Source organism: Cetorhinus maximus, chromosome 15 (assembly GCF_964194155.1).
Source record: "Cetorhinus maximus chromosome 15, sCetMax3.hap1.1, whole genome shotgun sequence".
In the NCBI taxonomy this organism is placed as follows: domain Eukaryota; kingdom Metazoa; phylum Chordata; class Chondrichthyes; order Lamniformes; family Cetorhinidae; genus Cetorhinus; species Cetorhinus maximus.
This window is the reverse complement of record NC_135893.1, coordinates 85,522,004-85,537,001: the sequence shown is the minus strand read 5'-3', so window position 1 is coordinate 85,537,001 and position 14,998 is coordinate 85,522,004. Positions and strand designations below refer to the sequence as shown.

At 39.5% G+C, this 14,998-nt stretch overlaps 1 protein-coding gene across 4 annotated transcripts in view; it reads left to right on the top strand.

The window, feature by feature from the left end:
- Positions 1–14,998, top strand: part of usp42 (ubiquitin specific peptidase 42) — a 101,803-nt gene that overhangs the window by 79,596 nt on the left and 7,209 nt on the right. For all 4 annotated transcript variants that reach the window (XM_078558855.1, XM_078558854.1, XM_078558856.1 and 1 more), the window contains 5 exons: positions 2,331–3,095; positions 6,788–6,879; positions 9,395–10,840; positions 11,832–12,160; positions 14,316–14,462. In XM_078558855.1, coding sequence (XP_078414981.1) covers positions 2,331–3,095; positions 6,788–6,879; positions 9,395–10,840; positions 11,832–12,160; positions 14,316–14,462 — 2,779 coding nt within the window. The remainder of the gene's footprint in view (positions 1–2,330; positions 3,096–6,787; positions 6,880–9,394; positions 10,841–11,831; positions 12,161–14,315; positions 14,463–14,998) is intronic.

Sequence of the window (14,998 nt, the reverse complement as noted above, 5' to 3'; positions counted from 1 at the left end):
TGCATAAACTGGGTCATAAGTAATCTCAAAGCACTTGTGTCTTGAATCCCAATAACTTTCTTTAAATGTTAAAACATTGACGCTTTTATGAGAATTTCCAATTATGGAACTAGATACATGGAAATACAATTCCTGAATCAAGGTAATGATTGAATTGGGCATTTTTACTTTAGCTTGAATTGGCTGTACTGTTGTTGAAAGTAAAAGAAAAATATTTCTATCTCTAAGGTGAATCTCGTTTCTTTGTTGTAAATCAAATTGGTAGTTTACTAGAATGGGAGAGTTAGGGCACTAGAAGAATGAACTTTGTTGAGCCAAGTTGCCTTTTTTCCTCCTTTGCTTGTATGCAGCTCACCAAAAACCCAAAAGTTTATTTATAATCTACCTCCTTGCATGGAAGTCAGATTCCTCTATATGTTTCTGCATATGTATGATTCCTATACATGCAGAAGAATGTTTCAGAATTCCTTGTTGGAATGTATATTTGCGATTTCTTTGATTCTGGTCGACTTTTTCATTTTACTCTTTAGGGTATTTGGTAACAGAAGCGGCAGGGGGGGAGCCAAGGAGAAATTTTTTTTGCAGCAAGTTGTTGTGACCTGGAATGCACTGCATGAATGAGTGGTGGAAGCAGATTTAATTGTCACTTTCTAAAGGGTATAGAATAAACACTTGAAGGGGAGAAAATTGAAATGCAATTGGGAAAGCACAAGGGGGTGGGACTGTGGATTATTCTTTCAAACAGCAGGCACAATGGGCCTATATTTCTATATTTTTTTCTTTCAAAGCACAATGATGTTCATCTCACCTCTTTTTCCCTCCCTCTCTTCTGCCTCTTTCTCTTTCCATCCTCGGTGTCACTGTGGTGCATCACTACCTGTTGTCACATCAGCTTCCAAATTCCTTTCCTTCAGTGAAAGAAATGTGGAGGTGACACTTTAAAGATCAGCTAGTGGGCAGAACAAAATAAATTACAGATATATTTATGTATTCCAAACAATTGGATATGTTTCTCATTCCCATTCTTGAATCTCTCTCCTTATCTACACGTGCCTAAATTGAATTGACACTAGCATGCCACACCACCAACTCCATGCCTCCACATTGTACATCTTGAAAATGTCCAGTTATTATTAGTGGAATAATTAGAGTCCAAAAAGAATTTGGGAGTGGTCACTGCTCAGACACTGAAAGCATTTGGTTAGTGGGCAGTAGTTATAAACCAGTGAAATCAGGTGCTACTGCGATGCATTAGGACAGTAGGTCAGAGTTTTAGTGATATAAAAATCAATGATGAGATCAATTTTCCTCAACCTAATTGAAAAACATTAATGCACAGGAAAGGGTTCAGGGAATATGATGATCTCAGGCTTTGGAGGTTTAAGTTTTGAAGATCCAAGCAACTTTGTTGCTATTTTTGAGGGGAGGCATGAGTGACCTTTAAAGGTACAGAGAAGAGTGAAGTAAGCAAGCTGTTTAACTTGACATTGAGAATAGGACTAGAGGACCTCATTACAAAATTCACAAGCCAAGATCACTTAGAGATTTAGAAGAAACAAAGTTTTTTCCACAGGCTAGTGGGCATCTGCAATAGATACCTGGAGAAGGGAAGTTATGTCAAGACCCTTGAAACAGAGCTAAAAAAAAATTGTTTAATAATCTGATTTAAACAATATAAATAACAAAGTGGGAAGTTTAGTGCCAAGAATTTGAATGATCAGATCATTTACATTGTGACTTTGAGTTATGAAGGTTAGACTTGCTTTATGTGGACTCTGGGTGGGAGGGGGTGGATTAGCCAAATGGCCTCTTCTTTCGCTGGACTTTCTAAATTGTTATGGCAAGGTCAGCTTTTGTTTGTGGCTTTTGAACCAAAATATTTCTGCCTATCTAGATTCAGGCAGGCACAGCATAGTCTTGGTTCTGTGAAACAAAAATAAATAAGGATCTGTTCCCCATTCTCTGATGCTGTTGCACTTTGCTGGACATTAGATTAATGAAAATAGCCCAAGTTCAGTTCTTCTGTTTGTATGGAACCAGGTATTATAGATGTTAAAATTATCTAGTTTGGTGAAATTGAAATCTATCTTGTTTAAAATCAGAAGTTTGGTTTTAAATGACCTGGAAGTGGAATCATGGTCTATTTTCCTTTTTGGTTTTGTTGTACACAGAGATTGGAAGGTTAAAAAATAAGTTGACCCTTTTGCCATTTTAATTTGATCATCAAATGAGGGTTAGTACTGAATTTCCAAGTAGCTCTGTTGACATTAACTTACTTTTAAAATATTCTAAACATTTTGTATTTAATAAATTGTTTTCCTGCATTGCAGAACTCAAATCACTTAACAAATGGAAACTGCTCCCAGAAAGAAGTCCCCAGCAGCGCAGCACCCAGTACAAGTGGAATCAGAACCATTTCTACTCCGCCTGGACCCTCTCAGAGTCGGTCATTGCCTAGACCAAGTGTGATACCTGAATCTTCCAAAAGGCAAAAACTTTCCTTCAGTATACAGCCTTCCAAGCAAGGGACAAGACAAGCTCAGACCCAGACCAACCTCCATTGTAGTCCGTTGGAAAACTTGTACAAAGCTCCATCCAGTGTTTCCCATACTAATATGTCTCCATCTACCTCAGGAACCTCAGCCACGGGATCCCCGCCCTCCGCTCCAACTGCTATAGCCGTCACAGCTGCTAAGCCAGTAGCATCCAACACTGCTTCTTCTCACTTAATGGTTAACGGTCAGTCCAAAGGGCCTTCCAGTTCTTTGGTTCCTTATAATGAGGAATCTTCAGAGGACTCCGATGAAGAACCTAAGGGCTTGATTAAGGAAAATGGTTATGCGAAGACTATGAATGGAGCAATTAATGGAACTAGACCAAGTGCACATCTCAAAGTAAACTCTGCGTCTGTAGCCACCAGTGACAGTTCCCACTCTGAGAATCTGCCTGAGGGAGTTGCAACAAAAACTGAAGCACTTAGAGAAGTGAGCAATCGTGGCAAGAATCATCAGCCCTGTGAATCCACTGTTACTCAGGTGCAACCCGTGAATTGTTCTGCAAATGGTTTATCAACTACAAAGGGATCACCAGATACAGTAAGTAGTCTGTGGAAGAGTTAGGTTGATTTATGTCTGCTCGCTATTACCTTTTGAAACAGAGACTGGGATTTTCCGAATCCACCCATGCTGATTCCCGCCACAGGCTGGACCGGAAAATTTGGAGATCAACCAAAATGTCCGGCGGGACTGGAAAATCCCACCCAGAGTCGCTTTCCATCTTTCTCTTCTGCTTACAAACTGAGTAGTTTCATGGTAATTCATAGAACTAAGTGAATTCCCAATGATTGCACATTCAGCAACTGTTTGATGGTCAGTCCCCCCTTTTCTGAGCTGTCCAGCTTGCAGTTTTAGTTTTAAAAACTCAAAGTATAAACCTTTTTGGATGATCTAATAAATGATGGTACATTTTATTTGATCCTCTACTCAATAGTTTACCATTCAAGAAGGATTATGTTCCATTATTGCAGTGCTTGTATTTGCATGTCACCATCTTAGATTTAACATGCATAAGGGGAGGACATAATGTGGTGAAACTATTGTGCAGGTTTCAATCACTCAAGTTTTGGCCAGTAGATGGCAGCAGACATGGGGATATAGTGGAGAAAACCTGTTTAACTTTGCTGTAGCTTTCATAACCACTGATCGCATGCAAAATGCACCAAAACTGAGGCTTCAGACACTAAAAATTTAAGCTATGGCTAGAAGTATGTTACAGTCAGGAAAATGCAAGGAACTCAAATGAGCCAAAAGCATAACTACTTTGATTTACAATCCTTCCAACCCACAGAATGTTACATCCGTCAATGCGCCTTTGACCTTCATTTTTTGTCGCCAGTTTTCATGTATTTTTACGTGTGGTGGGTAATGAGGTTTTTTAAGTAACTTGTGCAACTTTTCATATTTATATGTGGAACTGCAACAGATGTTTCAGCATCCTGTTCTTGGGTATTTCTGTGTAACACACTGTCATGAAATGAAGGGATGCTGAACGTCAAGAGGCAAAGCTCAGGTTCTAAAGGATTAACTAACAGGAAGAGAACTTTACCAGGAAATGCGATTTCACAAAAACATTTATCTATCTATATTATGGTTTATATAAATAAAGTAGCCTTAATCACTTGCAGTGTCTTTTAAGCTCCTATCAATTTTATTTGAAGTGGACCATTACATTTTAAATTACTATTCAGTCATTAGCTCTGTGACTAATACTAAATTAACTGTAGTAGCATTAGTGCTGTAACCAATTTTTTAACCTATTGAACACCATGGATGAATTAGCATAGAACTTAGGAGCAGGAGTAGGCCATTCAGCCTGCTCCGCCATTCAATAAGATCATGGCTGATCTGGTTGTAGTCCCAACTCCACTTTACTGTCTGCCCCCATAACCCTTGACTCCCTTTTCTATCAAAAATCTGTCTAACTCAGCCTTGAATAAATACAATGACCCAGCTTCCACTGCTTTCTGGGGAATAGAAATCCACAAATTAGCAACCCTTTGAGAGAAACGGTTTCTCCTCATCTCTGTCTTAAAAGGTAGACCCCTTATTCTTAAACTGTGCCCCCTGGTTCTAGTCTCTCCCACAAAAGGAAACATCCTCCTGGTATCCACCCGATCAAATCCCCTCAGGATCTTATAGCTTTCAATAAGACAGCCTCTCATTCTTCTAAACTCCAAAAGATATAAGCCCAGCCTGTTCAAACTTTCCTCATAAGATAAGCCCCTCATCCTAGGAATGAGTTGAGTGCCTGTGTATGTGCATGTTTCTCTGTGTTTGTGCTTGTATGTGTGTGTTTCTGCGTACATGTGTGAAGTATGCACACCTGAGTATGTTTGTGTTGCTGTGTTTCTGTCCCTGCGCATGCGTGTTTATTATTCCATCACTCTATTAATCCATTACAAGTTCCTTTGGCATCTCTCTGGGTTTTGCATAACAGATAAGCCTCTTCCTGTCCAGTATGTGAGCCTTGCGTGGAAATGGAACTTTTATTTACGAGAGAAAGATTGGGTCCTTTTTTTAAAATAAAGACAGGTCATAATGAGAGGATATTGAATGAGAAGAGAATTTTTTTTTACGTTTGTATATTTTTGTTTAGTTATATGAACAAATATGTAAGAGATTTAGAACCGAGAACAAGAGAAACATCTTTACACAGTCACACACCTATAGAAATAACTTTCAGGTTTATGATTGTGGCAACAACTATGTCAGCAGCCGTATTTTGAGTGAGGAATGGAGGAAGGATATAGGATTAAGATAGGTGAATGCAATTAGGATTATTTGGTTGCATGCAGTGTGAATGTCAGTTTCCGTGTTTTAATTTCTATATATTTGGTGTATAGTAATTTTGCCTCATGTGGAGCATGATATCTTCCATCAGTTCGCTGAAAAAGAACATAAGAAATAGGAGCAGGAGTAGACCATCTTGCCCATTGAGCCAGCTCCACCATTTAAGATCATGTTCATCATCTACCTCAACTCAACTTCCCCACCCTCAGCCCATATCATTTGGCTGCCTTTGTATCCAAAAATCTATCAATCTCATTTAATATACTCAATAACTGAGCATCCACAACCCTTGGGTAGTGAATTCCAAAGATTCACAATCCTCATTTCAGCCCTAAATGGCTGACCATTTGTTCTGAGACTGACCTCTAGTTGTAGACTTCCCCAGCCAGGGAAAACATGCTCCTAGCATCAACTCTATCAAGTCCCTTAAGAATTTTATATATTCCAATGAGATCATCTCTCATTCTTCTTAACTCTAATATTACAATGACTAGTGAACCACAATTTCTTTCACGTATCTATGAGGATAGATTAGAGAGGTTGGGACTGTTTTCCTTGGAGAAAAGAAGGCTAAGAGGAGACTTGATAGAAGTATTCAAGATCCTTAGGGGTATGGACAGGGCAAAAAGTGAGAAATTGTTCCCACTAAAGAGAGCATCAAGAACTACAGGGCACAGATTCAAAATAATTGGCAAAAGGAGTAAATGTGATGTGAGGAAAAAATTTTAAACCCAGAGGGTGATTGGAGTCTGGAACGAACTTCCTGAAAGTGTAGTGGAGGCAGACTTGATCAAGGTATTCAGAAGGGAATTGGATTGCTACTTGAAAAGAAATAACGTGCAAGATTACAGGGATATGGCAGAGGAGTGGGACTAGGTGGAATGCTCTTTCAGAGAGCCAGTGCAGACTCAATGGGCTGAATGGCCTCCACTGTAAAAATAATGTGATTCTATGTAAACTCCATTGGTATTGTAAATATCGGAAACGGCACACCAAGTTCAGGACTGAGAGAGCAGTGCCACAGGTGATCTAGTTAATTATAATTAACTTGTGCTGTGTATAGAATATTCTGAATGACTGGGATACCATCATCTTTCCAACTTCAAAACTGAACCACATTCTCCTTCACATGGTAAACTTGTCTTGGCTCAATTTATATTTGGATGATATGGAGTGATGCTTCCTTTCTTGGTTTACCCCATACCAAGATATTTTAATCCGGAGCAGCCCAAGTGTGAATGCTTTTGGGAGATGTGATATCAATCCTGATTCTAACAGTTTATTCTATGCCTTCTCTTTCTAAATATCATACATTACCAATATCTTGTGGAAAGTGCTGCCACACAAATGAAAAGACTCCTACTATTCTGCCATATTTATTGATTCCTCCAAGCTGTTATGATCAATTAGTAATCGTTTCAAATATTTTATCACTTCAGGCTAGTACTGTTCCTCTGAATCCAAACACTGAAAATATTACGCTGATCTCTACAAGCACTATAAAGCAAGAAAAAAGCTCAGAAGAGGCCAGGTAAGATTAGTGGCCCTGAATTGCATATTTATATAAAAACAACTTGAGTCACGTTGAAAAGTAGATTTTTAATCCAATCTGGTAAAGATTAGCATTTGACATGCTCGCATTACAGTATGTGTCATCTCTTTTTATGCATTCATGGGATGTGGGCATCACTGGCTAGGCCAACATTTATTGCCCATCCCACATTACCCTTGAGAATGTGGTGGTGAGCTGTTTTCTTGAACCGCTGTAGTCCATATGGTATAGGTACACCCACAGTGCTGTCAGAGAGGGAGTTTCAGGATTTTGACCCATAGAACCATAGAAAAGTTGCAGCACAGAAAGAGGCCATTCGGCCCATCTTGTCCATGCCAGCCCGAGGACACCCATGTGCCCTTTCTAATCCCACCTTCCTGCACCCGGCCCATAGCCCTGCAGCTTACAGCACTTAAGGTGCAGATCCAGGTATTTTTTAAAAGAGTTTAGAGTTGCTGCCTCTACCACCAACTTGGGCAGTGAATTCCAGGCACCCACTACCCCCTGTGTAAAAAAAAAAGTTCTTCCTCATGTCCCCCCTACACCTTCTGCCACTTATCTTGAATCTATGTCCCCTGGTTCTAGAATTCTCCACCGAGGAAAACAATTTTATCCTGTCCACTCTATCTATTCCCTCATAATTTTCTACACCTCAATCAAGTCACCTCTCAGCCTTCTTTGTTCTAAGGAAAATAACCTCAACCTATCCAATCTCTCCTCGTAGCTACACTTTTCTAACCCTGGCAACATTCTTGTAAACCTCCCCTGCACTCTTTCCAAAGCTATTACGTCCTTCCTGTAATCTGGTGACCGGAACTGCACACAATACTCCAGTTGTGGCCTCACCAGTGTTTTATACAATTCCAACATTATATCCTTACTTTTATATTCTATACCTCTGCCAATGAAGGAGAGCATTCCATATGCCTTCTTTACAATCTTGTCTACTTGAACTGCTGCCTTCACGGACCTGTGCACTTGTACGCCAAGATCTCTCACTTCATCTACCCCTCTTAGTATATTCCCATTTATTGTGTAATCCCTGTAACTGTTTGACCTCCCTAAATGTATGACCTCACACTTCTCTATGTTAAAATCCATCTGCCATTTTCCCACCCACTCCACCAACCCATCTATATCGTTTTGGAGATTATGGCTATCCTCTACACTATCCACTACTCGGCCAATCTTTGTGTCATCTGCAAATTCCCAATCGTGCCCCCCACATTCACATCCAAATCGTTAATATATAACACAAACAGCAACCCAGCGACAGTGAAGGAGCAACGATATGTTTCCAGGATGGTGATTGACTTGGAGGGGAACCTCTACGTAGTGGTGTTCCCATGTGTCTGCTGCCTTTGTCCTTCTAGGTGGTAGCAGGCGTGGGTTTGGAAGGTGCTGTCTAAGGCCTTGGTGAGTTCCTGCAGTGCATCTTGTGGATGCTACACACTGCTGCCACGGTGCGTCAGTGGTGGAGGGAGTGAATGTTTGTGAATGTGGTGCCAATCAAGTGGGCTGCTTTGTCCTGGATGGTGTCAAGCTATTGGAGGTGTTATTGGAGCTGCACCCATCCAGGCAAGTGGATCAAATTTGATCTACATTTCAAACAACACAAGGTTCAGTTTTTGCGTAAAGTACAACCTGGATCAGTAGAGCCAGCAGCAATTCTTTGAGGGAGCAATGTTAGGCCAGGACTTTGGGAAGACTGTTGCTCTTCAAATATAGTCATGAGATCTATGCACACAGACAGAGTCTCAGTTTAAGATCTTGTTCCCCTGACAATGCTGCACCTCATTAGCATGCCAGCCAAGATTACTTTCAGTTCCTGGGGTGGGGGTTGAAAGCACAATCTTCAAATGTAGATGTGAGAATGCAACGCAATTAAGCTAAACTGACACCTGAGTAGCTTGCACAACTGACCAGCAACTTTGTCAGACCTTGATGTGTTGCTCAAGCTGTCCTCCCCTTTGCTGTACAGAGAATTTTCAAACTTTTAGAAGAGAGAACAAAAAAATTAGCTACATTTAAACGTGGACCTATGGCTAGTATAATTGGAGAAATCGTGAACTTGTCTCCTGGATGCTTTTAATCAATCAAAGCTCCAAAGGAAGTGTGGATGGCTATCTGCGTTGCTCAGCTATTTGCTACTCCAGCAGCTGAGCAGAGCTTGGCTAAAAAGTGCCTGTTTATGGCTTTACAGCTCCTCTATCAGACATGTTGATATTCTCAGCATGTTTAGTAGAATTGTCACCCAAACCGGTCAGTGTGACTGATGGAGAAAGTGTAAGTTTAACGTGTATAGATTTTTGCAAGCAGGATTTCATCAATACAAGCACTGAACTATTAGTTGGGGAGAGGGCGGTGCATGAAAGTCTGAGGCCTAACAAAATAAGCATTAATAGCCTACCCATCTTTCTTTTTCAACCTTTTTGTGTGTTCACATGTTTGAGGTGCTGTTTAAATAAATCAGTATAATTTGTTTCTGTTACAGGGGAAATCAAAACCACTTGATTATGTCTTCAAAGGTCACTTCTGCAATAAATCACAGTGGTGGTGGTGGTGACGCAGACACAGTCCATGCATACATGACTTACAAACCAGGAAGCTTGCTGATCTCTCCAGTAAAAGAAGCCACAGATGGACCATCCACATCATCCGCAGTTAATCCTTTTAAAAGCAACAGTGATCTTCAGAAAAATATCGATGAATGCCATCTTGTTGACAACAGTCCCAACAATCAGTGTCCTCTTCACAAAGTACAAGCAATCCCAGAAATTACTGATGCTGAGAACCAAACTCAAGAAAGACTAAGGCCTAGTCAGATCAAAGAGGAGGTGCAGATAGTTGACCACAAGACCGATGGTCATGTTTTTGAAAATAAGCAATCTAGTCAAAATCTAGATAATAAGGTAGAGGAAATGGAAAATCACAGTAATAAATCTCAATCTAATAGCAACCAGGAAAGTGTCTTGGAAAATGAAAGTCAGCCTAGTAAGGAATACTCTTATAATATGGCAAGGACTAATCAAGATGAAAACTGTTCAGCAGGAAAGGACGATCATTACACCAAAAAAAATCAGTCTGACAGGGGAACAAATAATCAAAACAAGAACTGGGTAGTTGAGGAAAGTAGTCAACTTATCAATAAAGATCAATCTCAAGAAGAGAGAGAACCAAATCAAGATATACAGCAGAAGCCAGAGCAGCAACCAACAAATGTAGTGAAATCTCCTGTTAAGGACAGTTCAAATCGAAATAAGAACAGCATTTCAGAACAGGACAGCACTTACAAAGATGTGATTCTGTCTCCAAGCAGGGTTATGGTTGGTCTAGAGGAAAATCGGGTTCAGAAGAAAGAGAACTCGGTTTCTGCCCTTACAAAATCCCGAAGTATGGAAAGGACTAGTGTAGAAAAGAGTAGAATTTTACAAAAAGATAGCTATAAGGGCGAATCCAATTATAGGCACAGATCTAGGGAACACAAAGATAGAAGAATGTATCAAAATGAAAGGGAGTTTGAAAAGTCAGCAAGTTGTAGTTACAGGAATTGTTCCCACAAGCAGGACTTTTATCAAGATGAGAGAATTGATAAATATAAAAGGGATAATGAGTGTCCAGCTGACAGACAAAACTACTGTAATTCAAAGGCAGGATCATTGCTGGCTTATCATACTTATCAGGATAAGTTTTACAGAGAGAAACACAATTCAGGCTCGAATAAAAGGACTTGGAGCAATCAGTTTGAACATAATGGACTGGAACACAAATACGAACGTAAAAGAAAACGCAGTAACAGTGAGAATGGTGAAAGTGATGCTGAAAGGAAATGCAAAAAACTGTTGCGGGATCGATCGCCTGAGGAAAGGAAAATGAAAAAGCATAAGAAATCAAAGAAGAAAAAGACATCAAAAGACAAATACAGAAATAGAGACCATAGGTATAATTCATAGCTTTCTTGTGATGATGTAGCCATGACTTTAGAGCTCACCAGCTTCCGGTATCAGTATTAAACTGTTTAAATGTTTCAAAAGCCTCTACAGATACATTTCTTCACTGTTCCCAAATTATTTTCTAGCCTTTTTAATCTTTATTTCCACCTATAACCCAGATTGCCTATGCAATGCTCTACCTTTTGACCGAGGTTAGCGGCAGGTAACTCCCCCAGTAGTCTCTTTGGTGGGATACCAAGAAACTGAGCTGAATCTTTGCAGTACATACTGTTGGTTCAGCCCATCTGTAGGTTGGCTGAGAATGAGGTGATCTGCATTAATGCCTGCTCCCAAGTTCGTGCATCTTGACCAATATCAAAACAGCATGGCACTGTTTGTTTTCTTAAGATGAGTAGAATTAATTCTAGAAAAAACAAGAATTAGGAACTGGAACCTTTTTCTAATTTTTGCACCCATTAAGTTGCCATGACAATGGTTGGCTTTAGGGTGAAACGCCTTTGGCTTTCACCGAATAATTTGTGTCAATGCCAAGATGAACAAAAGAATCCTGACTCTACCAATGTGATTTCATTTGCCAGATCGGATGAGACTCCCATGCTCTAAGTGAGTACCAGTTAGGATAAGACATCTGTTTGGATTTGATTAGCACTGGAGATATGTGACTGTAGCAACAGATTATCCTTTCTCCTTGAGAGACTCTCCTTAGGAAGCATTATAATGCGGTACTTAGGGATATGAAATCAGTTCTGATAATTTTGTGATGTTCTGAATAGCATTCTGTCAAGTGACTCTTGTAGATCTGAGAAGCTTTGACTTTTACATATGTCAATAGCAACAGCAACATGGACAGAAATTTGAATAATGGCCCTTTCTACCTCAGTAAGCTTTATAGGAAGGCAGTGCGAAAGGTTTTTACTTGTATATTTGTGTTATCTACATTTTTGCCGGACACTGGTAAACACAGTTTGCATTTTCTAGGCAACAGTCGTTGGATATGTCAGAAGTGAACCCTGATATTGATGAACGAAAGCACAGGAAAAAGAAGAAGAAGAAGAAGAAGAAACGGCATCACAGTGACAAAGATGGCCATTACCAAAAAGAGCATCATCATTCCAGGAAACACCAGAGCATGAGGTCAGCTAACACCGGTAACAAATGGGAAAGGTTCTGTGACCCAACCCGGAGTGTCTGTTCTGAAGATAAGATGACGCATGGATGTAAACAAGCATGTGATGATCAAGTGCCACAGAAAGCAAAACTTGCACATTTGGACAGTAAGCTGAATGGTTCCCATGTCCACATCAAAGGTAGGAGTTGTAATTAGTTAAGTAGCATTTTTGGTAAAAAATGTGAAGCCAGCCATGATTTGACCAGATATCCTTAAGTTTGATTACTTATATTCTAATAGTCGTTTGGTAGTACAGAACTTGAATATTTCTGAAAAAAAAGATTTTTTGTCGAAGCTTTTTGTCTTGCAGATATCAGGACAATTCGCAAGAAAATGTTAGTGTCAGGGGAAACAGCATGTTTGTACTGTATGAGAAGAGAGTGCTGATTGGTTGACAAGTAGACTGTGATTGATAGAGACTACACCAGTTATTGATGACTGACAGTTAACTACCAAGCATTTTTTTTTAAATTTAAACCAGGTAGCTTTACTATGGTCAAGACATTTCCCTGCAGTATGAACCAGCAAATGGCTGTCACTTATTTTGTTTAAGATTTTAAATTGTCAATTGGGTTTGCAGTATGGCGCATTGGCAAGTACTGGAAGCTACAAGTATTAATACACAGGGCCCTGTTCTTTGAGGAACAATTATGCCTGTTTCAGCTAAACAAAATAAGTGACAGCCATTTGTTGGTTCATTCCTCAGGGCAGTGTCTTGACTAGAGTCAAGCTGATTGGTTTAAATTTCAAACAATGCTTGGCAGCTGTCAGTCACCAACAACTGGTGCATTCTCCATGGCAATGCCTCTACCAATCAGAGTCCACCTGCCAACCAATCAGTGCACTCTTCTCATACAGTATAAACATGTTGCTTCCTCTAACATTGGCATTTTCTTGCAAATTATCCTGATGAGTGCAAGACAAAAAGCTTTGACAAAAAATCTCTCTCTTTCATCAATACTTATATACTATTAGAATGAAGATTAATAATTCTGTCTAGAATCCCTCCTGGTTTTTGTGTATTATCTTGGTATAGGGCACTCCGTTATTAATATTAAATCTTAAAAAATGGATGAAACTTCAGTTAATGTATTAGCTCGATGTTGTTTTAAGTATAACACTTCATTGTACTTCTATTCATAATGTAAATGTTTTAAGATTGTTGGACAGGGTTAATCATCTTAATAATTGTATTTAATATCTTCAGAATCCTTGTGCTTGGTGTTAAAGATACCAAAACTGTATTGCAAAAACACAGCCCTTTACATTAACCAAACCGCCTCAAAAAAGTTATCTTTGACTAGTGCTCCATCTGATCATGCAAGAGTTTGAACAGGGCAGTTTACTGTTTAAATCTTGGCATCAGATCCTGCTGTTGGCAGTGATGGACTAATGCAAATTCCAAAATCATTGTTGGAGCCAGCAGGGCACCAGGAGCAGACCAGTACCTGCTATTCTCTCCCTGTCAATCCATATGTTGAATCATCATAGTGCAGGATATGGAAGCTATAAGCTCTGCGACGTGATCCAGGCAGTAGTACGAGCTTTTATAGGAGAGATGGGTTAGATGAGGGCAGGATGTCAAATTTAAAAATGCAAACACAGGTTGCTAATGCTGCTGCTTCAACTCTTACATTAAATGGACCAGTACCAGAGCTGTATTGTCAGGCACAAGAACATTTTTATACTCTTACTGGACCAGATTTCCTGGACATGTCAGCAGTAATGGCTGAATGAAATAACTTTTGAAAGCAATTACAGAAGGTAATCCATATTTTCAGAATAACTACATGAATATATTAAAGAAATTTTATTTGTAAAGTTTTAAGCGGAGATGAAAATACCCAGCCAACCTGTCTGTGATGGAGAAAATTAGTCTGAGCCTAATTGAATTTGTTTCCTAGTCATGTACCGCAGACCTTTAGTAATCAACTTAAGATTGTATTTCAAAGCACATTAACGGTAAAGCTGGTCTCAGTTGTAACAAAGTAAAACTAGACCTATGATGAATTAGTTCCATGTCTATCGTGTATTCAATGCATCTGTGATGGGTAGAATCCCATTGAGCAGGTGATTATCTATTATCTGTCCCATAACAAGAAATACCATTCCCCAGTTATTTCTAACCATTTTTTGAAGGTTAAGCTTACTACAATATGCTATTTGTAAGGCCAACGCAATTGTTATATATAGGCTGTTATATCGTTGTCCTAAATTGCTGCACTTGTTATATATTTAAATCCTATGTGCCATTTTCTCTAATGATACCTCATTACTGTACTATTTATTTTCAGAGGAAACATTGAATGAGCATAATAGCAGTTTAAACAGACATCTTTTGGACTGTGTTGGATCAGGATCTCTTTCTGACTGGTCTAGGCAGAGGATGGAAAATGGCAGTGATTCACACAAACCTTATTCAAAATTCAGTAAAGAACACTGTAAGTCTATTGTTACATTAATATTTTAAATGTTTGACATAGGATTTAAATGCCTACTTTTCCTCAGTGTTGCTGTTTCCCTGTCAACTCTTTGCTGACTGGTCTTAGCTGAGAGATTAGGATTGTTAAATTCTGGACATTTCTGAGCAGTAGAATTCCAACACTTCTAAAGGTAGAGTTGGTAGGAAAAATAATCTGCCCCTGTTAATTGAAAGTTATATATTTTTTTCTCATTCAGCAACCAAACTTCAGATTTCCACACCTTTTCTGTCACCTGCTGACTTCCATCTATCTCCGCCTCAGTTTCCCTGTGGGGGAAACCTTTATCCACACTCTGGTCACGCCCAGAATCAATTACACCAATGCTCTTTCCCACTGACCTTCTCATGTCTACCCTAAACAAACTCCAACATCCACAGCTACATGAATCCTGTCATGTACTCCAGTCCTCCACCAACTCCTCACTTACCTACATCTGTTCTCTATCCTTCAATGTTTGTAATTTTGCCTTTGTCTTCAAAGGTCCCATGGGTCTT